Source organism: Muntiacus reevesi, chromosome 6, assembly GCF_963930625.1.
Source record: "Muntiacus reevesi chromosome 6, mMunRee1.1, whole genome shotgun sequence".
NCBI classification, from domain to species: Eukaryota; Metazoa; Chordata; class Mammalia; order Artiodactyla; family Cervidae; genus Muntiacus; species Muntiacus reevesi.
Genome location: NC_089254.1, coordinates 71076595 through 71101814, shown reverse-complemented (window position 1 = coordinate 71101814; position 25220 = coordinate 71076595). Strand labels below are relative to the sequence as shown.

Below are 25220 nucleotides of genomic sequence, written 5' to 3'. Positions count from 1 at the left end.
TTCATGTTCTAGTAAAAAGTGACATGCAACTTAGCTGCTCAACAGTATTAACCATTTCTCATATTTGCCAGCGTCTTAAGACTGAATTGCACATCCAGAGTCACTGTGCTGTGTGTGAGAACTGGGCTAAGGCTGCCGGCAGTCTGTCCTTCTGATGTGACCCAGGCAGGTATGCCCATTAATAGGAAAGACACTTCTTCCCCTTGACTTCCCCTTGAGGCTGGGACCCATGACATCTCATCACAATCTGCGGCCATCGCGGGCAACACCAGCTAGACCTTGGCTGGTGGAAGCCACCAGAAATTACACCCCCAACACTGGAATGACCGTGGCTGGTGCCCTTCCTGGCTGGTTCCCTCCTTAGGGATGATGTTTTCCAATAAAAACTTAAAGGTTGTAGCCTTTCACCCGAGGTGGGTAATGAAGTGCAGGCCTTGCTCTAACTCATCCATCCCCAGGCAATGCCTCCCTGACACTCCTACCCTAGACACAGGGTCCTCATCCAGCCCACGCACCTTGCTCTCTGGAGATGTCCGCCTTGTACCAGAACTTGGATGTGTCCTGAACAAAGTTCACAGACACGTGCTTATCACCTGGATTATCTGCAAAACAAAATTTAAAAACAGTAACTGTGAAGGGCGTTTTTTTATTGCAACCTCTCACCTCAAAGGGACCTAGAAGCTCAAAGTCCCACCCCAGGTGAGAGCGCTCTATTTAATTACAGGGGAGGAGCCTGACACGGAGCAGGGAGTGGCTGTTTGATAACAGAAAACACAAAGACAGCAGGACGCCTCCACGATCGGGCTCCCCATTTCACCCATGCGTAGTTAGAAAGACAGGAATCACGCAGAGCAAGGCTGGGGTCCCTCACTCCCATCAGTGTCTAACCCTTTCTTCTACACTTGAAACATTAGACAATTAAATTTCAAGTGCATTCATTTAATTTTTTATTTACTATTACAGGGCACTGACTCCAAGTGGAAGGGAAAAAGATAGAACCACCGTGGTTCTATAGAACCAGCATTTTCTGCTGTTGAATGAAATCTAATATGAATAAATGCAGAAGTGCATGCATGCTCAGTCATGTCTGACTCTGCAACTCTATGGACAATAGCCCACCAAGTTCCTCTGTCCATGGGATTCTCCAGGCAAGAATACTGGAGCAGGCTGCCATTTCGTCCTCCAGGGAATCTTTCCGCCTCAGGGATCGAGTCGCCGGCACTGGGAAAAGGGTTCTTTACCACTAGGGTCACCTGGCAAGCCCAGGTGAATTAAGAGGCAGCTCTAGATTGCTATTTTCCTTTGGGCTAGGCTAGGATTCCCTGGTGGCTCAGTCGGTAAAGAATCCGCCTGCAATGTGGGACATGTGGGTTTGATCCCTGGATTAAGAAGATCCCCCAGAGGAAGGCATGGCAACCCACACCAGTATTTTTGCTTGGAGAATTCCATGGACAGAGGAGCCTGGCAGGCTACAGTCCATGGGGTCACAGAATCGGATATGACTGAGTAACTAACTTTATGTTTATTACAGTGAGATGGAAAATCTCCCTTGAAGGCTATGGATTCTTCTGTCAAGGCACTCAGCCCAGTAACAGCACTGGTGCTCACTGGGCTGGCCGAGCCGTAACCCCAGGTGCTTCCCTGCCCAAGTGCAGGCTTGAGCACAAGGATGGGCCCTACCCATGGAGACGCACATACCTGGGAAAGGTGCTGCTCCCTCGGCAGCCTTGGAAAAGTCCGGGATGATGTTTGGAAAAGGGATGCTCATGGTACTCCCGCTGTGAGGACTGGAGAAGCCGCTGGAGGATGGCGAGACGGAGCCAAAAGACCGATCTCCCTCTGAGGTCCTCTTCTTCTCAGGAAGGGGCGGCTGCCCGGGCAGAGCCAGTCCCGGGCCCTGCAGGACCGGGCTGTGGTGGCCGCTGTGTCCAGGCGCCACCGTGAGAAAGCCGTGGGACAGGAAGCTGTTGTCGGCAGCCTCAGCTGCTGTCAGTGAGTTGCCGGGGGCCTGGGCTGCTCCGTGGGAATTGGCCAATAAGGCCCCAGGGTCCTCCCCGGCGGGGAGCCCACCTCCCGCCATGGGGGCAGTGCTGAAGCTCAGGAAGGCCTGGCTGCTCGGGGGACCCAGAGCTTCCGGCGGCTCCGCCAGGGACAACTCGGGGCCGTGGAAGGATGTCTGGAGGTCGGCAGGCGGGAAGTGGGGCCGCACGGGGCCATCCTTGCCAGGCCGGCTGCCCCCCAGGAGGGTCAGCGTGGACTTAGGGCTTGTCTCCACCCACTGGTGCTCAGCTGAGGAAGGGCTGTTCAAAAGACAAACGGCGAGACAATGACATATCCAAAGAGAATTAGCATTGGTTAATTAGGGGAATTAGTCTAATTAGCCCAGGAATTAGCATCGGTTCCCACGTGACGGGGACGAGAGGCAGGGTACTGAGGTTCCCCTTGCAGCAGCATGGGGCTCCCCAAATATAAGAACTCAGGTCCTGCTTCTCCAGCCTCCCACCTGACCATTCACCCCAGATGCTCAGTCCACAAGCTCGGGGAGAGGAGGTGGCCCTCCCTGCCTCTACAGCCCACGTGCCTCTTCCTTTCCAATCTGACCTGCAAAGTCCCTCTTCTCTTCAGTTCAAGTCACAGTTCCGCTGCGTCCTGACTGTGAAGCCCTCCCTGCCCGTGTCCATGTGAGCATGGGGATTAGCAGTGTCCTTCCTCTGGTCCCAACACACAGGCACCAACCAGGTATCTGCTTAAACTCCCCTCCTGCTTTCTTCTTCCCCAGGCCCAGTATCGGTCCTCACACAGTCGACTTTCAATACGTGCTTGCAGGACCACTGACTGATTAAGGATCCCAGTAAGAACACAAGGGATTACCATAACAGAAATGGGAAATTCCAACAGTAAGAATCCTGGAGGAGGTTCAAGAAGGACGGGACATAGGTATTTCTATGGTTGATTCATGTTGATGTTTGGCAGACACCAAACACAATATTGTAAAGCAATTATCCTTCAATTAAAAATGAGTAAACTTCATTATAAAAAGAATATTGGAAACTATATTTAGAAATATAGAAAGACAAGTAACACGTATATCTCACTAGCAAACATGTATCTGCTGTATGTGTAATGTTAAGCCTTGATATGCAACATGCCCCTTTTTTTGTAAAGAAATGAGGTGGGATTCAGGGTGATAACTGCAGAGTAATGTGCCCACAAGTAAAACACTAAGAAATGATTCCTACCCTGAGTATGTGAATTTGCACTAGGGCAGTCCTTTGTGAAGCAGAAATAGGACATTTCTCTTTGTCCATGACCCTCTACACCCCAGGCTTTCCCAAACACTAGCACAAATTCCTTTTTTCCCCCGAGAGCAGTGCATCCTGCCTGCCCTCCCCACCCCCAGCCTGCAGCCCTGGGCAGGCCCCCTCCTAGCTTGACCATTGTACCCCCTTTTCCAGCCTCAGCTCAGACAATGCCTTCACAGTCCTTAACTGGCTGCTGGGCGCAGGCTCTAAGAGCAGTGTGTTCCTTGAGCACCCCACCTGCTAGAAGTGAAGGTGGACACAGGAGTTTTTATTTTGACGCATTTTTGAAGACCGATGGCTGTCAGTGCACAAGGCGGCCCAGTGTCGTGTGGAGGACGAGACCCCTGACCCTTCCCTCTGTGGTGTTCAGGCTGGGGTCTGTAAGAGTAGCCTGTGTTTGCTTCAATGACCACCTTACCTCCCTCTCCGCTGGCTGGGGCTGTTGCCGGAAATGGTGCAGGAGGATGTGAATGCCCGCTGGAAGGAGGGCGCCGTGGGCATGTCGGCCCGGAGCATCGTGGGTTTGGGTCCAACAGGGCTCTCTGACATCCCCACAGAATGACTGAGAATCTCAGGGCAGCCTCGGGGTTCTGGAGCAAGGAAACATGAGCAGACTATAAGCAACAGTGCCACTTGCGAAGCTTTCTGCTGCAGAAGGAGGTGACCTGACTCCACCAAGTGCAGGCTCCTCTTTCCCAGAACATTTCCAGAGGGGAAATAGCTGGCTGGTCCCTGTGGCTATCAACACAGACTCATGGGTATCATCAGTGAGTAAGCTGAGGACCAGTTTACTCTGATACACTTACCGCCCCAATGAGATAAACCATTTCTCACTCTAGAAATGGCAAGGTCTCCATGCAAACCAAAGAAAGTGCAAACCAGCAGCTGTGGGGTGGGTGAGCAACTGATGAGTCGTGTGCTTTCGGCTAACACTTTCCTCCGCTAGCACAGCCCTGCCTGCAATGTCTTCACCCCCAGGAGGTGAAAAGATCACCTGGCCTGACTCTTGTCAAGGGAGGATGAGAAGCCGAACACCAGGAGACCCTGCCTGACACCCCACGAACCCCAGGCAACTTCACATGTTCCACTGACCAGATGTCCACCCGGCTTACATTTTTGCATAAAAATATGCAAAATATTTTTAAAAACTAATTTTTGAGAACTAGACAAATCTACCATAGACAATAAATAATAAAATAACACTGAGAAATATGTTATTTTGCTTTCTGCCTTAAAACAAGGGAAGATTGATCAGAGAATAATAAAGCTGAAAAAATTTCACATTACTCATGTTACTGAGCGCTATCCATCACAGTCCATCCACCTATCTATCCATCCATCCATTCATCCATCCATTTATCCAACCATCTAACATCTATCTATCCATCTATCAATTTATCTATAATTTTTGGACACAATATAAAATATTTATTTAAAAAACTGATCAGGCATTCCAGGTAACAAAACAAAAACATAAAAAACAAAACAAAAAATGAAAAAAAAAAGGAAAACACACCCACAGGTAATACAAACACTGGAGTTAAAAGGCACAGATTTTAAAAGGGAAGCTGCAGTGGCTTAGTGGTAAAGAATTCACTTGCCAATGCAAGAGATGCCAGAGACGCAGGTTCGATCCCTGGGTTGGGAAGATCCCCTGGAGAAGGAAATGGCAACCCACTCCAGTATTCTTGCCTGGAGAATCCCATGGACAGAGGAGCCTTGTGGGCTACAGTCCATGAAGTCACTAAGAGTCTGACACGACTGACTGACTAAGCAATTCAGCACCAAACTGAAAATATTTCAGAAAATATAAGACAAGAGAGAATTTCACCAGAGACCTACAGTCCCTTAAGAATAATCAAACAGAAAACCTAAAACTTAAAAACACAATTAATACAATTAAGTCTTAGGTCAATGTTCTAAAATAAATGTTTGCTGAATGAATTAACCAAGAGGATGGTCTCCAAAGCCCATCCTTCAATATTTCTGATTGAAGTGGGACAGAAAAGCAAAGATGCATGGTGTTTCAGATATTCCTCTGCACCCACACTTCTCTTCCTGATGATAAAATTGACATCTTCAGTTACACCAGCCCGTGTTCATTTTCTGCTTCAGAAATGTACTTGCTGAGCACCAGCTAGCTCTTAGCACTCAAACCAGCATTGCATCAGGGAGCATGTGAATTGCAGCCTGTGAGCTCCAGAAAGACCTGCAGGAGGAAATGTTTCTATCTAGAGAGAGTTCGATTTCTGGAGGAAGTGGTATCTGACTGTATCTTGGAAGGCTGGTGGGATTCTGACACATCAAAGGGTATGTGCATAACGGTGCACTGGGCACCATCCGTGGGCTCGTGCTCACAGGGTAACAGGAGTCTCCACTGTTCACTCTTGGCCCCTTCATTGAACTGGCAGCTGGTGGGAGCTTCAGGTCAGTCATGCTATGAATGAGTTAGCAGAGGTGCAGAGGGAAAATTACAGGGCAGGACAAAGGATGCACATATGGCTCAGGAGACTGGCAAGAAGTGAGCGGACGCTGTGCCCATCAGCCCTACAGTCCCATGTGAAGGAGCAGCACAGATCCAGCACGTCAAGGATCAGAAAAATGGTTTGGGACTTCCCTGGTCGTCCAGTGGTTAAGAATCCACCTGCCAAGGCAGGGGACATGGGTTCAATCCCTGGTCCAAGAAGATTCCACAGGCCGCGGGGCAGCCAAGCCTGTGTGCTACAATTACTAAGTTCACATGCCCTAGAACTAAAATGCTACAACTAGAGAGTAGCCCCCACTTGCTGCAGAGAAAGCCCGCATGCAGCAGTGAAGACCCAGTTCAGTCAAAAATAAATAAATAAAAAATTTTTTAAAAGAAAAGAAAAACACTTTATCCATTAAGTCTAGCACACCTGCTTCAGGGCTGCTTGAGTATGTCATGCACCACGAGCGAATGGCGCGAGCATGCACACAGTACCTACTCACAGGGTCAGTTCCTCTGCTACCGAGGTTGCTCTCGGTGGTCCCCATGCCGAGTGACAGGGCCTGCGTGTCAGCGAGTCCAGGGGCCATAGGAATCCCAGCTACCTCAGGAATCCTACACCACCCTCATGTGGCACACAGGAGTCCCAGCAAAGGAGAAGGAGCCAAAGGAAAATGAGATCCCACTTTGTGCTGTTATCACGCTGCCTTTTTCAGAAAACAACAAGCACAGTGCTTCCCGTGAAAGTGGCTTTGTTCCTAACGCAGCTAGAGCCAGCTCTGGGGCACGTGGCTGGGTTTGGTGCCTTCTGCTCAGATCAGCCCCTGCCAGGGCAACAGGATTTAACCCCTAAGGGGGTGGCTCAGCACTTTAGAATGGAAGTCCCGGCTTCCTGGTCCCTCCGCGTGCTCAGAGATGCAAAGGATACTACGAGTGGGGCCTCGTGGGAAGTAAGGGCACACCCTTCATTCTCCAAGCAGTGGGGCACTGCCCCCTAGCCCCACTGGGAATCTAGAGACATAAGAAGAGGGGTCCCACACGGCTGGAGAAGGACCCTGAAATCTGAGTTCAAGTACAGACGGAGACACCAGTTGCATGAATCAAGCCTGCAGACCCTTCTGCAAGATTCTGCTTCATTTCTCAAAGTGTGCATGCCCTGAGAGCAGGAAGGATGTATCCTGACTGGTTTTTGTTCAGCTTGCACATTTGCCATTCACAGTTGAACAATATGTGAAATTTCTGAAAGGAGAACCGTCCATGGGCACTGCTGCCTACTGGGGACTCGGGGTCAGGGCTCTGTCTTCTCAGCTCTGGACCCAGAAGGAGGCTCAGGGGTGTAGTGACAGCCATGGGAGCAGATGAGGATTTCAAGATGAGAGCATTTCTGCAGGCATTGGTCCCGGCTGCCTTTTCTCCGCCCTGGACACCACAGATAGTATGTCCATTTGTCCTAAACCAACGACATAAAGGGCTCCGGGACAGTGAGGCTTCCAGGTCCACAGCTTCATTAGGCTGTGTCCACAGTTGCGGGGGAACTAGGGCCTCCACGGACACTGCTGGACACCCCCTGCAAGCCGGAGCCCTGGTGCCCAAGTGGATCTGGGCTCTTTTAGGTATCCTCCCGGCAAAGCCCAGGTCTGGTCCTCCTCACCACACTCCCGCATCTTCGCCTCCCTGCTGACACCCAGAGGAGCCCACATAATGCCTCCAGTGTTTGGTGGAAATCAACCCCCTCACTTCCTGGTTTTCTCTGAGCAGATGGTGCTGGGCTGAGGGCGGAGAGGAGGGCGCCTGCCTCTCCCTCTGGGCTCCCGGGATGTCCGGTGTCCTCTCCCCTCGGCTTCCCCTTCCTGCACTTCCTTTATCCAGAACAGAGTGACGGAGGGTCACAGACTCTTTCCCAAAAGGTCTATTTTCATGCTCTCATGCAGGCCACTGCAGGAGGTTCTGTGGGAAGCTGGGGAACATTTGCTCTCTGGTCACCGCTATTTACATCACATGGTGTAATTTAACAAGAAGAAAGGGAACCTGCGCTGCTCTCAGCTCACTGTCCTCCAGCGCCTGGTGCCACCTGACCCAGAGGCTGAGGCCTTCACAGGAGGGAATGGCCAGGCATCAAAGGTAAAGGAAGGGCCCAAACGGCAAGGTTTATCCCCGTACGACTGTTCTCTTGGATGCAGGCACCACTACTAATGCATGTGATGTTACAGGAAAGAAAATCAACATTTCCTGTCTTCTCAGTTACATTTAAAAAATCATAAAATGTATAAAAAATTATTCACACATATATTACTTACTAAGGACAAATTGCCATCAAATTTTTTATATGAACTTTAAAATCTGTCTTTCATATCTACAATCTATCTATCTCCATCCCCCGTCCCTTCTTCCTGGGATGATGTAGTTAATCAGGAAGTTCCCTTCCCTAACATTTGAGAGCTCTGCAAAATGAAACATTAACAAATCTTTCTTTTCTTTCACTCTACTTCTGGGTTTGAAACCGGGGCTGCCAGGGAAGGCGAGCAGAGACCCCCCAAGTTCTAGTCTGGGTTCTGGCATGAGTCATGGGCCACTGAATACACTCTCAACCTATGGGACCTCAGGTTCTTCATCCACAGAATCCCATCAATTAGGATCAAGGAGGATGATTTCTTGGGTCTCTTTAGCACTAGATTTACTTCCATTGTCTCTTTTCCTTCTGCTTCCATTTCCTTCTGTAAATTGGTGGTTTCCATCTGTGGTGATTTACTTAGTCCCAGGTGGCGGTAGTGGTAAAGAACCTGCCGGCCAATGCAGGAGACACAAGACGTGGGTTCAGTCCCTGGGTTGGGAAGATCCCTTGGAGGAGGAAATGGTAACCCGCTCCAGTATTCTTGCCTGGAGAATTCTATGGATAGAGGAGCCTGGTGGGGTACAGTCTATGGGGTCACAAAGACCAGGCCACAACTAAGCATACATGCCCTTTTTCATGTTTCAAGTCTCAGCTCTTGATTTTTGCTTTATGGTTATCATAAAGTTTACAGAAAACGTTTCATAGGTAAAATAGTCCTTTTTCTGTTGTCCAGCTCTAAACTTAAACTATTATTTTTAAATGCAAGACTGTATGGGAAGTTCAATAGTCATAACTTTTAAAGGGAGCCCTTATCTTGTAGTTTTTCTTTTATGTTTGTCTATGAACAACAGATCATTTAACCAGTCTTCCTGAGAGCAAGGGGAAGATGAGCAGACAGCCAGATATAATGACAATCAGAGAAAAACCCCAGAAGACTGAAAACACAACGCTGCATAGAAGGTTTATCTTTTTTTGTCAAAAATCAAAGTCTTGCATCTCTAGCCTCATAAATACTCTACAAACACAGAAGGAAGAGATCAACAGTCCCCACATGGATAAACACGTACTTTCTAGATCTTGAGGTTTTTTTCTTTTATAAGTCTTTATGTCAGAATCACATCATATGAATGTGTTCTATGGGTTAAGGTCACCATTTCCAGTAAGTACTAGGAGCACTCTCCCAAGAATGAAATGTCTTTCTTCTAGAAGCATCAACATTCTCATGCTTCCAACAGAGCTGGTGTGCCCCAACCACCACTGCAGTCAGGGCCCCTGTCTGTTAACAGATGGGAGAGCCTTCCATGAAGATCTCATCCAAACTGGAATTATTCCCACAGTTTTCCTTCTACTCAATAACACAGAAGAATCAGAAAATGCAGATAAAACAGCTCATTACAATCGGGATCTTGTTTCTTCTTATTCTTTGAAGACGTCTTGTTTCTATTCAGAGGTTTTGAGTCAAACATGCTGGAAAGAAAACACATTTGCCCCTATTTCACTGGTGCTGTGCAGGGAATTCTAATGTGGCAACGTTGGAAACTGTTTTTCTTCACAATGACTCTTTCCGAGCAGTTTCTACTCTGATGATGCACTAAGCGAGGCCAGTTTCTCAAGTGACTAACTAGGACTCTTAGCAACCTGTGAAGAATGAGCATCTTTCAAAAATGGGCTTTGGAGTAAGCTCTCAGGAAAACAAACTCCCTCCTTCCTGCTAGACTTTAACAGCACTGGGGCTGGAGGTCCTGGGGATACCAGAGACCTCCACTCCCAGAGCGCGAGGACGAGGGAGTCTCCACAAGAACTGAGGAGTGAGGAATGAGGCTTCGTGACGCCAAACCTGAGGCCAGAACTGCTCTCCGTGAGTCACTTGTATATTTCCATTAAAAAAAAACATATTAAGGTGAAATAGACACAACACGGTTTACCAGTTTTAAGTGCGCAGTTTACAGGCGTTTGGTACAATTCACATGCTGTGCCACCGTCACCACTATCCACTCCAGAACTCTTTGTCATCTTGCTAAACTGAAACTCTGTCCCCATTAAACACTACCTCTGCATCCCCTCCTCCCGCTATCCTGGCACCCGCCTTTGTACTTTCTGTCTCTATAAGTCTGACTTCTCTAAGTACTTCACGTAAGTGGAATCACACAGTATGTGTACTTTTGTGTCTGGCTGTGTCTTAAAGGTGCATCTATGTGGCAGCATGGGTAAGAATTTCCTTTCCTTTCAAGGCTGAATAACATTCCATTGTATGGATGAATCATGATTTGTTTGTCATTTGCCCGTGGAGGGACACTTGGGTTGCTCCCACCTTTTGGCTCCTGTGAATAATCATACGTCCTCCTTTCTTGTTCCTTTACTCACGTTTGAGTTAGGATTGGATACTTGCAACAGAAAGCAGCCTCAGTGATACAAGATCCTTGCCTCACAGCTACTTCCAGTGGTTTAAGAATTTATTTGCCAATGCAAGGAACACAGGTTCAATCCCTGGTCTGGGAAAATCCCACATGCTATGGGGATGCTATCCCACAACCACTGAGCCCACGAACCCTAAAGCTCATGCTCCCCAACAAGAGAAGCCTTCAACAAGGAAGCCCACACACCAGAACTAGAGAGTAGCCCCTGCTAGCCACAACTAGAGAAAGCCAGTGTGCAACAACAAAGATCCAGCACAGTCAAAAATTTAAAATTAAATAAATAAGATTCTATTTAAAAAAAGAAAAGAAAAGCTACTTCCAATCCAGCAGGAATCCAGGTAGACAAGAATGTTTACAGCAGCTGTCAGGCTATGGGGAGAGATGGCGCCAGAGAGAAGAAAAGAGGCATTGAAACAGGGAGGCTTTCCTTGAGCTGAGCCAAAAAAAAAAAATCCAGGGAAAGTGTTTTCCGAGCAGAGGGAGAATCTGTGTAACTCACTTGCAGAGAAAGCGCGTGGTGAGGATGACAGAGAGGGGAGTCACCCTAACAAGCCACTAGATTTACCCAGGAACAGATAAGCTGTCAGTGGAAGGCAGCGATGAGGCCCCATCTATGTTGGTGAAGATGCTGCACCCATGACTCCCTGTTGGGTTAGAAGTCTTAGATTCTCAGAAAAACTGCTTCCTTCCTTCAGGCAGAAGCCCCAGGGGCTCTGGCTCTCCTGTGGAAACAAGGTGTGGCATTCACACTAAGGTCTTCCCTGGTGACTCCATAAAAGAATCCGCCTGCAATGCAGGAGACCACCTCCAACACAGGAGACCCAGGTTCGATCCCTGGGTTGGAAAGATCCACCGGAGAAGGAAATGGCAACCCACTTCAGTATTCTTGCTTAGGAAATCTCATGGACAGAGGAGCCTGGTGGGCTACAGTTCAAAAGGTTGCAAGAGTCGGACACAACTTAGCGACTAAACCATCACCATTCATGCTAAACTTTGCCCTGGACTTTCTCTGGAAAGAGCCATCAGTCTGGTGAAGACTACTGACATAGGGGCCCTGAGGTGCCTTCACCGGCACCGAGATCATCCTCTCATCAGCACTGCACCATGGAGATTCACAGTCACATTCCAACAGAGGGCCAGGGCTTAAGACCCTCCTGTAGAGTCAGAGAGTGTCTGGTTGTGACCGGCAAGCCCTGTTTCCTGTGTAGGATTTAAGGACACAATCCTAAGATATCCTTATAGGAACTTTACCTCTCAGCACCCGTGCAGGACCTGGAGCCCCACATTGGTTAAGCCCCATGCCCACATAGTAACTGGGGCCCTAGGCGGCCAGTGTCTCCCCAGATTTCAGAAGCCTGAAGTCTGCTGTTTTCCAGAGATTATCACTGCTCAGGGTCTAAAACCAGGACTCTGGATCAGGCAGTCATATCTCACCTGGTCCTTCTAAATCACCCTGATGACAGACCGAGCGCAGCACCATGAACCCTCATTAGGTCGCACCAGCCCGGGCAGAAGTCCTGAGTGCACACAGGTGGCTCGCTGCAGTGCCAGGCGCTGCAGCATAATTTAAGTTGGATTTTCACCATGTGAGCAGAAAAAGCAAGCTTTCTTCATAAATTATCAACACACTATCAATAATTATTACCTTTGTGGTACCTAACAGGCTTCCTTGGCCCTCAAAACAAACCTCAGGGGTATGAAGTCCTGGGCAGACCCAGGAAGCTGAGGCCCAGGGCCTGCTCTCACTTACTCCAGGAACAGAGTTTCCTCTTTCTGTGGTACAGAGAAAAGGATGGCGATCTGACAACCCATTTACCTTGGGTTACATGCACGAGATCATCTCTCATTCCCAGGGTGGGCCCGGTGTCTCCCCACAAGGACAAGGGTATCTCCCAGAGGTGGCAGCGCTGAGGAGTGGGTACACAGGGGCCAGGGGGTCTCCATGGCCTGGTGAAATCGGGTCCATGCTGCCCCTGATTCTGCAGGAATGTGAGTTGATGGTGACTCTTTCAAAGGGCTGGGGCGTGCTCTGGGGAGGTGATCACCAGGGGTCTCGGTTCCCCCACCAGATGACCTTGGAGCCACTCCCACTTCCTGCTCAGGAGATTTCTGGGGCTATGGCCTTGAGATTGAGCCTCCCCTTCTTCCCTCTCAGCGGTGAGATGGCAACAGGTATTCTTCTGTTTTTATCTTTTTATTATAAAACTCTGTCCACATGCTACCTCAACCCCATCTGCTCTAGGAAACAGGACTCTGTCTCAAGCTAATGGCTTCACGTTCTACACAAGGATTTGATTGTTGGAAGGCCTTCTGCTAAATCCCTCTTCCTCAGTAACTTTGTTATGTATCTCTTGTCCTTTCGTTGGATAGTTCAGGTTCCTATGCATCCCTTCTGCAACCAGCCAGTGAAGTCCCTGCCATGGGTCTTGTGCCTGCTCCACCTTGGTGTCCACGGGTACCCAGCACATGGGAGGTGTTTGTGCAGTGAGTGTTCACTGAATTAGCAGTGCTGAAAATAATAATGTTGGGAACTTGCGGTTCTGGCCAAGACGCAGTAGCCCCACTTGTCTCTGGCCCTTGTGTTTACAACTACAGTCCCAGACATCACACAACCACTCACACACGGAACTCTGACAGATGGAAAGAAGGACCTGAACACTTTGGGGTGAGGGGTGGGGTGAGGGGGCTTGGCGGGTAGAGGGGAGGTGAGGAAGGACACCATCCAGGCTGAGTTTCCTGACTTCCTTATAGCCTCAGGTAGATCCCAGAACTGAGAGCAAAAACAGCTCCAGAAAAGCCTACTCATCTAACCAAAGAACCAAAACTGACCAAAGGAAAATGAGTGGACTAATAGAAAATCTTTTCTGCAACATTGGCCAGCCCTATTCCTACCCAACACCCATAGGATCCCACCCCCACCACGGGTTTAGCAAGACCCAGTGGAAGGCTGATCTTCCATATCAACCCTACCTCACAGGAGGAGGTAGCCCCGGACTTCCCCACCAGGGTGGAGTCAGCTGGGTGCAGGGTGAACCGGCCTTCTCTCCAACCCAGCCTCACCTTAGGGCAGAGCAGGGGAGCCACACTAGCTCCTCCCCCGCATGAGCAAGGTCTTTGGAAAGTGCATCTGAACATCCATGCAGCCTTGGAACTGCACTTGGGTAGGAGCACTGACTCAAACAAGCAGACCAGATGAGACAGAACTGATAGCTCAGAACATAATATCAAGAAAGCCCAGGAGAAATCCTAAAACCCACTCATCACACCAAGAACTAGAAAGTGAATACGCAGTGCAATCTACAGGACAATCAGAAAACTATGAGAGCTCCTCAGACTGCCTGCTCTGAGGCAGGGAGATAGCTGGGTGACATCAGGTCTGTTCCCACCCACAGACACATCAGGCAGAGACCCTGAGACCCATACCATCTGGGATCAAATCTTGTCCTAGGGGAGACTCTGCTCTGGCACCTTCTCAGAGCTGTTCAGGAGTCCCGTGGCATTCTAGAAGCTTCTCTGTGTGCACTCAAGTCACCCAGGAAAGCTAGCAGTCCCATGCGTGCCTGGGTCCTCCACCCAGTTGAATCCTGCTGTTAAGTCACTTCAGTCGTGTCCGACTCTGTGCAACCCCATAGACGGCAGCCCATCAGGTTCCCCCATCCCTGGGATTCTCCAGGCAAGAACACTGGAGTGGGCTGCCATTTCCTAATCATATCCTAACCAAAGTCCCTACAATTCATTCTGTTGTTTCTCATTCTGAGTTTATAAAATCCTACCTGGATTTCATTTATTTACCTGGAGTGGCTGGTCCCCGCCCACCTTTTCCACTACGTGCCCGCCCTGAAGCTAGTAAGCACTATCAGATATCAGGGGATGCTTTCTCAGGCCAAAAGATTCCTGGTATTTAGTGGGAGAACTGGAAGCTGAACTGGTTCCCTGAATTCTCTGTCCAGTGTTCCTGCATGATAAAGTGGGTGGTGGCACTGAAGGAGGAAACAGGAGCGCGGTCTGTGAAAGGGGGTCTTCTGGACCCCAGCTCCGCTGTAAACTGTGATTCTGTTACCTTTAAGTCACAAGAGAATGCCTGGAGTAAAGACTGTCAAAGGAAGCCTTATGTAGTGACTGGGACTCAGAACCAACTCTGGACACGCCCCTGACAGCTGCAGACCAGCTTCCAGGGCACTTAACAACACCTTTCAGTCACACACACAAAACCACTATCACCACCCAACCTAGCTGATTCCAACTCTCCTGACCTAAGCAGTGTTATGCCTTTGGACGTTATTTTATTGCTTTCTTAAAATATAGGAAGGGGAAACTGAAGGGAAGGAGAGAGAAAAGACAAAGTAGGCAACAGTCGGACTATCAATTAACAGTTCGTAATGTGTAAACTGCTTGCCTAGAACTTACGCAGATCATCAAACCCAAGTCCCACATTATGCTTTCAGAGCAATGCTGTGGTGGCTACAGGTGCAAATCTGAATGTTCACGATTTCTCACAAAGATGTTTTAAAATCCTGATGATTTCACACGTAGCAACTTTTCAGAAATCAGAATAATAGCTGCTTTTTGCTGCCTACTACTATATGCCAGGCACTGTGCTAAGCCACATACAGCCGATTTATCCTCAGAAAAAGGTTTCCATGTGCAGACTTATTAGCCTTATGGATGAGGAAAGAGATGCTGAATGGTGAGGTTACGGAACTTTTTCAAAGGCAGTCACCTCATCTCTATGACTGGGAAGCTATGCTCTTTCCACAAGACTCCTTTGCACCCCACGAGGGAGAGCTCAAAGTCAGCAGCCTTAATGTAACAGAATAACCCTACCCTGCAGTATCCACCTCTTTCCTCCAAATACAGCATTACATTATCTCAGAGAGCCTGCTGTGCCAGTTCCCCTCATGTGGGGAGGCTCAGGGTCTCTGGGAGTCGCCTGCAGCCCTAGGACCTTGACTCCCACTTAGAAAGAACGTCCATAGCCCACCCGAGGCTGGCTCCCCAGATCCCACCAATCACCATCACCAACAGGAGAGAAAGATCTCACTCTCCTGAAATAAATGGACCAAAATGCTCTTAAATTTACCTTTGGAGTTAGAAAAATATTTCCATCCTAACCAGATAAGTTCTGATATGCTGCCATACATATGGAATTCATGGAAACCTACTGTCGTGTATATACTGTATTAAAATGACGTCTCTGTCATTTTCTGTTCAAATGTCTCTATTTGAACATTATCATCCATTCAATTGCGGGAAATCCTCCCAGTCCTCAAAGAGAGAACACACAAGACTTTCAGGCTGGCAAGAGTGAGAAGGAGGACCACTCACTGACCTGGGCTTGCCTTTCTTAGAGGTAGTGTTCCTCTCTCTCCTCTTGATCGATCACCCCCATCCTTCCAGCTAATATACACACACAGCACTCTGTCAGCCCAGGGTCAGCAGGACACGGAATACTCAGGGGTCCTCGGGCACAGATGCCCCTGGGTGGCCCTTGATCCAATATGTCCTGGGCCTATGCTGCCCTCAGAGCCTGGGCCCACGGTGCTGCCCGGCTCACCTCGGAGATCCCAGAGGTAAGACGCAGGGAAGGACCCAGACACTCTACCCTCCAGAAGCTCTAATGCTGCAAACAGGTTATTTCAGTGACTGTGTCTTGTTTTACAGTCTTGGACTCTAAAATCTTCCCTCTGATTGCTCCAACAGTGGGCAAGACAACGCTAACACTCATTGTGAAAGCCCGATTTTGCTCCTCAGGCGGGCTGTCTGCGTCCCGTAAAAGCCCTGCTCCTCCTAAGAAGCCGGAGCACCTGGGTGCAGCCTGGGGGCCCTCCGCCCTCGGGGCGGCCCGAGACCCCTCAGGGGCTCTGGGGAGGAGGACAGCCCTGGGACTGGGCAGGCCGGCTTGCTCAGTTGCAGCAAAAGAATGTGCTGTGCTGGGAAGCAGCCCCGGCTCCTCCGGAAAGCCGCACATCTGTAAACCAGGCTTTCCTCTGCCCCAGTGAGTCTCGGCAAACACAAAGCATGGCTTTCTTCTAGAAGGAGGAGCCTTCCAGGCTCTGGGGCTGGGGCATTTTGTCCCATAGCCTCCGGACCCGAGGGCTGTCCTCAAGTGACAGGGGACTCTAGGAAGAGTCACCCTCCTCCCCAGTCCTGTCTTCCCTGCTTCCTGGTCCTGGGACTTGGCATCCCACCTCCTCCCACTCCCATGCCTCCCCTCCCCCACGGCCCAGAGCTCAGGTTTCAGCATCAGCGGAGACGTGGCCAGAGGCTGCAGAGAGCAGGGACTGAGCCGGCACTTACCTGGGCACCTCGGGGCGCCGGTCAGTCCACAGCCAGCCAGGGAGGTCGGGGGGCCAGGCGAAGGCGCTCCCAGGACTGTCCCCAGTGGAGTCCCCCACCCACCGGGGCAGGGCGACTCTGGGTTCCGGCGTCCCGGGGGAGTCGGGGCGGGACGCGGGGCGGCCACCTCTGAGGAGGCCCATTCAGAGGGCGGCAGGGAGAGCGCGTCTGAGGAAAGAATCCGGGCTTGCTGGGCGGCCGCTGGCTCTGTCGGGCGGGCTGCCCATTCAGTGCCTCGGACGGCAGTGGCCCCGCCTCGCACTGCGCGGTTTGCTTCCTTTTCATTTCTTTCCCCTTTTTTTTAATCTCTTGCAAACTCCCCGCTGAAACCCTCCACAGCTTAGCTGCAGCCCCAGAGTCAGTGCTACTCAAGGGACAAGCAGCTAATGCATGTGTGGCTGATGACCCCGGAGAGACAGACACCCCAAACCGCACCCCCAAGGGCAGTCTGCTGTCCACGACTGAGCCTCAAGAGCCACCTCCCCCAAAGGCAGGCTGGCTTCCCTGGGATCCGACGCTTACAAACGAGAAGCTTCTGGAAATCACTGGAGTCCCTCGTCAGCTTTGCACCCCACCCGCCAGCCAGGCTCCACACCCGTCCCTTCTCCCTAGGTGGGGGCATTGCCTCTCATCCGCCCCAGTCACCAGCCCTAAGCCCTTCACTCCATCCCCTGCCCAGGGTAGCCTGGGGGACCTTCCTCTTGTTTTCTTCCTGGCCACCGTCACTCCCACACCCTACCACACCCAGTCTGCAGTCTCCTTTCCAACCACTTAGCCTGTTTCACCTGGCTGGTAGCTTAGTCCACCAATAGGCTGTTGGTGGACTTAAACAAATTCTATCCTTTTCTTCCCTCTTCTCTGCTCATGTTCTTCCCTCTAGCTGAAAGGCCAGCCCCACTACCCAGTAATCTGGTGAACTCCTATATACTCTTCAAAGCCCATTTCAAGTGACCCCCACCCTGTACAAGACTTGGGACATCATCCCCCTCAGTCAGGTAAGTTCACGCTCCATATCTCATGGCCTGAGATCTGACAGTAACAAGTCCATATAACATGGTCGAGAGGCTCTGTCCCATGTGTGGCCTTTGAGACTGAAGTTCCAGGCAGTAGATACCTGTCTGACCAGGTTTATATCCACCAAGCACAGAGGGGAGTGGCCATTCACGCCTCGCCTCTCCTGCCTTTCTGATCCTGCATGATCCAACTCATCTGTTAAAGCCTAGTGCTGATGCCACTTACCCTAAAGTCCTCCCTGAGACAGAAGGTCCCATACCACTCCTGGGAGGCCCCTTTCTTGCTGGTGGGCTGGCACTGGCACTGCCCGCAGCACATCACAATGGGACGAGGAGCCTGCACAGGCAAGCAGGCTTCCAGAACACGCTCCAACCATCCCGGGCTGAGTCACACCTGCCCAGCCCCGGCGTGACCCTCTGACCCACTCATCATCCTGGTGAAAGTTGACAGGCACACGCCTCTTATCAGAAGAGACAGGCACACCTGTGACCCTTGGGTCACCTCCCTAAGTTACAAGTTAAGAAGATCCCAAGGACCCCCTGCCCCAAGGTCTGAGCAGGGCACTTGATCTGGCTTGTTTATGTGCCTGCAGGGCAGCAGCTCCCGCACAGGATCTGTAGGAAATGCCTGAGCGCAGCCCAGGGCAGGCCCAGCCAGCGGATGGACGGGCCTTTCCCGTGGCCCACAGCTCCCTGGACAGAGAGGAAGGCGGCCGTCCGGCAGTCAGGCCCAGGAAGGGCAGTGATGCAATGGCACTCCCCAGGGTGGGTCCTTCCCTTGGGGCCGGCTGACCCTGTGGGCCTGGTAAGTCTGGGGCGGTCCATGGGCTGGGCGGAGGGGAAGGATGCTGTGTCTGCTGCTGCATCTGCGACCGGAACAACTCGGGTGGGGATCGAGGACACATTATAACTTCCGGAGATCTGTCTGTCTGTCCTTTTCCTTTCTCTCTTCTGCTTAGCTGGGGCAACGGGGACTAAGGTGATGTGGCTATGCTGCAAGTGGCAGCGATTCTGATGCAAAGTCACACTCAGAAAACATAGCCTCTCCAACTGTGATGTCCCCACCCAGCACCTAGGATCTGGCTCAGTGTGAGGTGGAGTACCCATGGGTGCTCACACCTGCAAGGTCCCCACTTACTCCCACTGGAATCACGGATCAAGTGTACACACAGATTGTCCATTGTTGGCAATACCAATCCTCCCCTGCACAGGTCAGGCCAGACACTGTGCTGCCAGCAATCGCCGCCTCCCTCCACACTCCTAGCAGCAAACTGCATGCCTGGCTCCCTTTAAGTAAAAGGTGCCTCTCCCCTACTCACTCACTTATTTACTAACTTGTTAGAAAACAACACATAACACATGACCAGAACCTTCTCTATGTCAGATGCCGGGATGTCCTGATGAGTGACGCGCAGGCAGACAAGCTACAGAGGGAGAAGGGCATAAGCCCAATCCAGGCTCCTGTTTCCTGCAGGCTGGCCCCCCACCCTGCTCACCCCACTGGGAAGCACATTCCAGGGAAGATGAGAGCTGGGCAGGCTGTTCCGGGGACAGCGGGGACCCCCTTCGCCCTGATGAGGGGAGGTGAGAGCCAGGCGGGCTGTTCCAGGGACAGTGGGGATCTCCTTCACCTGACGAGGCGAGGCTGGCTGTCCCTCCGACACACTGCACAGTCACAGCCACATCAGGAGAGGTGACTGTGGAACTGTGAAACATCGCTGTGGGGATGGCGTCAGCAACTGTGAGGCTGGAGGGCGAGGCCTGAGCTGCCACGAGATGAGCAAGGCGGGAGGGCGAGGAGAGAGGAAGACTCAGAGAGGCTCAGCTGTCTGGGATGTAAGAAAGGGCAGAGAACTGTGAGGGGAGGCAAGGGTGCCAATCTGGTGGCTGAGGCACCTGAAAGGGCACAGGGGAGGGTCCCCCTCAACAGCCCCGTCTTACGCCTCCAGCAGGGCATGTGCAATCTGAAGGCACCATCTGGTCGGTCTCTTCCAGGCGCCCGCCAGCCCCTGACATGCCCACCGGCCTGACAGGTCCTTAGGGGGGCTGTGCTGTCAGTTCTCAGCACTCTGCCCTGCCCAGCATTAAATTAATGAAACGGAATCCAGGGCCTCTGCTCCACCCAATAATGGGGTACCTGCTGGATCTCCCTTAAAACAGTATATTACATGGTGAAGGAAGTTCAGAAGCCTTACAAAGAAGCTGCTTCAGAGAAAGAGGGCCATTAAGACCAGTACGGGCTTCTCCCATGTACACAGAAGGGGAGAGCGGAGACCACGGAGGGGAGACTTTCAAGGACCTGCAGGTCGTCAGCACAGGCTTTGCCCCAGTGAAAAAGAACTAGGAGGGATCTCAGAAAGATTCCAAATAATGGTACATCAGACAGGAGTCCTCAGGGCCACTATGACACCCTCTTGCTGCTTTCCCAGGGATTACCTGCCCGCCAGCACGTGGGGAGGCACTGCTCTGGGCGTTCTAGGATCCAATTCAATGGTCTGCTTGTGCAGAGAAGGAATTAAAGACAAACACAAAAAGTCAACCCCAGGACCTCAGTTACACACTGACTTCACAGCAGTCCAACCTCATGTTCCTCCAGGAAATCTTAACTCCAATATCACTAGGTCCCTCATGTCCCAGTGTGTGACCCACTGTGACCTGAGGGCATGTGACATTCACCCCAAGATGTCCATCAAGAATGTGCCAGGCCCCGGAGCATAGAAAAGGTTTTCCTTTTTTTCAGACTAGGGAATTCTCATTTCCCCTGGCTTTTGTGTTTTTTAGACTTGCTCTTTCTCTATACAGGCACATATACAAGTGCACAGCATGTAATATGTGCTCAAAAGCAACAAATTCCTTGGTCTGGGCATAACCGTGAATATGTAAATATATACATCCACGTGCATATGTGTGCTATGCAATACATATATGAAAACATACTAACACATGACAGGATTTCAACCACACACAAAGCTTCTTTACTTCATCAGGGTGGTTTGTCCAGTGTCACTGTCTGTCAAGGAGGCATTAAATTGGGGGCACCAGGTTCCAAAAGCATCAAGCCGGCTGGACCACACCCAGTAACCAAAGGTGAAAGGCAGATGCCAGAATTAAATCTTCACCCTTCTCAGGTCTCATAACCCAAAATCTCCCCAAGTGTATACAGCAGAATGCGGAGTTTTCACCAGGACAGCCACCCCCACGTCACACCATGCTAGGAATCTGCAATCCCTGCAGAGCAGGGAGTGCCTCTATAAGAAAGGAAAAACTGCCAGGGGCATGCGGGCGCATGCTTCTAGTAAGAAAACATCTCAGTTGTTGCAGGCCAGGGCTCCACGTGCATTTTCTTTCAAGTCATGCCCAGTTCTCAGAGGCATCCTGTCCCCGTTCAGAGAGGTGAAGAGAAAGCAACACACGGGTCAAAGTGGTACCTATGTCTGTAGAGGGATTCCAGACCCCACGCCCACTGCAGGCCATGGCAGAGGGTCAGCAGCCTGCAGTTCACTCCAGGGCTGAGACCGACCCACATCTGTCTCCCTGGGGCAGAGCAAAACTGTGATAGATGACGGGGCTTTGGAAATGCGTTCATGACCAAGTGTATTTGGAACTTAAAAACCATACTGTAAGACAAGTTTGGGGTACTTGTCCAAAGTCATGCACGTGTGTGTGTGTGTGTGTGCATGATAAGTCATTTCAGATTCTTTGCAACCCTATGGACCATAACCTGCCAGGCTCCTCTGTCCATGGGATTCTCCAGGCAAGAATACTGGAATGGGTTGTGATTTCCTTCTCCAGGGGATCTTCCCCACCCAGGAGTCAAACCCGTGTCTCTGACATCTCCTGCATGGGCAGGCAGGTTCTTCCCCTCTAGAGCCACCTAGGAAGCCCAATATCATGCACAATACTGCTATTATTATTTTTGCTTCAGTTTAAAAACTGTCTTAAGAGGTTTGCAAACAGTACAAGAACTGTAGAGTGGTGACAGAGGACCCACATGTGTCTGTCACCAACCCCAGGGCCTGTTCCCAGAACACTGGCCTGTGGGGCTCAGGATTAAGAGAGCAGCAAAAACCCATTGGCGGCACATCAGAATAAGTTTTATAGGCTGAGATTCAAGAGCAGTCCACCAGATGGAGGATGACATGAGCTGATAAAATAAATTTAGAGAAACAAAGACTCCTCTAAACGCAAAAGCAGCAAACAAAAGATGGCATTCATCACGATCGGGAAATCGTCAGTTCATGTGGGGATCCTTCCAAGCTGGCCTGTTTGGTGGATGAGGTGTCTGCACAGAATGCCAGCATCTTGTATGTTTTGAGCTTCATTCCACTCAAGCAAATGAGTGTTTTCATCTCTGCAGACTGCTGACCACACATTCATAGGCCATTGCTGCAGGCTGACCTCCAGCCGTCCAACACCGCTGTTTATTTTTAAATATATTTTGAAGCAGTCAAGTTTCCTTTTTTCATTTTCTAAATCTGGGGTGGCAGTGGGGGGAGCAACAGTGACTAACCCTGGCAGTCACACTGGGCCACAAAGACCAGCAGGCGTCCTTTTGCACAGAATGCAAAGTATACCACATGTGTATACAGATGTGGGCCTTCCTATACATAGCTACATACACATATGTACCTCAATGTAAACATGTTATATATACACATATATATATATACACACACACACACACACATATCAGTTTTTAGGCTCTGCAAAATTCAAAGTAATCAGGGACTTGCATAAATGTCACACATGTTCACACTCAGCACATGTTTCTATTCCTATTATAAACATTCTCATTAAAAGTTCATAAAATTTCTAAACAAAACAGAGCTGGGTACAGGAAGAAAGGGGAGGTCTGGGAAAAGTATTTTACAGTTTGTCAAGCTTTGAAGAATGACAACTTTTTTTTTTTTTAAACAAAAATAAAGCATTGCCTCAAACTAATCTCTCTCTCAAGACATTCCTGGATACTCCTTTTCTTCCTCCCTGCAGCAAATGTCACCCATTTTCGCCCTTTGACACCAACTCCAAGAAATTTCAACAGCAAACCCCATACCCTGCAGGCCAGGGCCTCCTTCCTGCAGCTCATAGCAGTCCTGGGTCAAAGCCCCTCCTCCACGTTCACATCACCACCCACAGCCCCAGGCAGGGCCCTGAAAACACCAGCCCTCCTCTCAGAAACAGGGATATGCAAACTATAAGTTGCAAAATGTATAAAGGCCTTCCCTTTCAGTAAACTAATGCTGTTAATCGTGTTCACTGAAAGCTCCCCAAATGTTCCCTAAATCCCACTTGTAAAACCATCAGGTGAAGATAATGTTCTGTAACTAAAGATGATGGTCCTCTGCATTGTGAATGCACAAAATGCCACTGAACTGTCCACTACAAATGGTTCACTTATGTGAATTTTATCTCGATTAAAAAAAAAACCCATTATTATTCAAAGTTGGAAGCTGAGCTATATCAGAATCATACACTTTCAATGAGGCCTTTCTTCATTTTTTTTCCCCATTTATTTCGAAAATGTCATCAAGACTACTTAGCTTTTCAGATAGGAATAACTAATTTACATCTTGCACTTCATAATTCTCTTTTGCTTTCATAAGGGTTGACAGTAAATGACCTCTTTACCTAATCTCTAATATTTTTGCTTTCAAGAAACCCATTTCCTTCTGGGGCTCTAAAATGTTCTGCACCCAACTCCAATGCCCGGAGTGGTTCCCTACGCCAACAAGCAATGCTCTGAAACCAGCCTGGGGTCCTACAATTCAACTCGACTCTGATCATCCATGCAGACAGCATCAGACTACATAGGCTAAGGGCTCAGTCCCACAAGACTGTCCTCCCTTCAGACCAGTCAGCTACGGATCAGAGATTCTCACAACTCCTTTCTTGGGATCAGAGATTCTCACAACTCCTTTCTCAGGTTGCAATAATTTGTTACAGTGGCTCACAGAACTCAAGAGAAACATTTCACTCATCAGTTTATCATAAGAGGACATAACTACAAACAGTCAGACTAGAGAGAGAGGAAAAGGCATGGAGCTTCCATGCTGTCCCGAAGCACCTCATTCTGCCCAAACCTCCAGGCGATCACCAACTGAGGATCTCCTTGGTATTTTTCTACAGGCTTCATTACATAGGCAAGGTTGATTAAATCATTGGCCACTGGCAACTGGTTCAACTTCCAGCCCTCTCCCCTCCTTGGAGGTTGGGGGGAGGGGGAAACTGAGAGTTCCAAATCTCTAATCACAAGGTCGGTACCCTTGGCAACATGGCCCCATCTTTTCCAAAAGTCATCTCATTAACATGACAAAAATCACATTTATGTTTTCTTCACTTAAGAAATTCCAAAGGCTTTAGGAGTTTGGTGGCAGAAATAAAACTAAATATATATTTCTTATTATAAATCACAACATCATAGACTCATACCTGGGATTTCTAAGGTAGCATTCCCAGAGATGTATGTCTCCCATGGAGTAATGTAGGCTGTGTCAGGGATGCACTGGAGACAGTCCCAAGGGGAGCCACTCCAGGCTCCTGCTTGAGGATCCTAGGTGGGTAGGACCTGTTGGTCTACTCATGGAGTTCACAGTATCGTCAGACCCTTGTGATGTGGTCCAGCCCCTGGCGCCAGCTGTCCTCCCAGTGCCTACAATGGCCCAGCCCTCTCCCGCTACCTGTCCCCAGTCCTGGAAGCTATCATCTCCTCTTTGAGTTACAGCACACTGCTGAGGATAATTCAACAATATTTGAATTCATATTTAGGTATTCATTATTTGAGTAAATATTTAAATATCCCTCACTTTCCTGGAGTGAGTACTGTAACTTAAAAGAGGAGTTGTCTTGACACAGGCACGGGCAACAGGAACATAACAGTGGGTGGGTTCTGACCCACCATCTATCACCAGGAAACTTCAGCATGCTTTCTGTTCACTTGCTCACTGCAGAGGTGAGGGCTGGGAATGAGGTGCGTGTGACATGGGACGAGCCAGGAGGCTCTTGAGACCCCTGGCACTGGAGTCTAGGGGCTTAAACTAAGTGCCACAGGACCTGGAGGGGCACAGGACAGAATGTGTGCTACCCCGAGCAGAGGGCAGAGATGCCAAGTGAGAGGGGATACCACGGGCCTCTCCCATGACCAAACTCTCCCTTCCTGACCAAACCCGGGATAGGGTCCTGGAGCTTCTCTACAAGGCCTCGACCTTGGCCTCTGATGTCTGTCCTTGGAGGGCCCAGTCTTGGCAAGGATTCTGCTGAGTCATCTCCTCTGCTTGCTCGCTGATGAAGCTCCTCATCCCCACCCTCGATGCTCAAGCCTATCTTCAGCAGGGTCATGCTGGACCAGTTTGGCAA

At 50.0% G+C, this 25220-nt stretch overlaps 1 protein-coding gene across 7 annotated transcripts in view; it reads right to left on the bottom strand.

Annotated features, from left to right (window-relative positions):
• The window catches only part of TNS3 (tensin 3), a 219242-nt gene that overhangs the window by 19239 nt on the left and 174783 nt on the right, over positions 1-25220 (bottom strand). For all 7 annotated transcript variants that reach the window (XM_065939891.1, XM_065939887.1, XM_065939884.1 and 4 more), the window contains 3 exons: positions 3721-3892; positions 1699-2300; positions 516-602 (listed from right to left, as the gene is read on the bottom strand). In XM_065939891.1, the coding sequence (XP_065795963.1) occupies positions 516-602; positions 1699-2300; positions 3721-3892 (861 nt within the window). The remainder of the gene's footprint in view (positions 1-515; positions 603-1698; positions 2301-3720; positions 3893-25220) is intronic.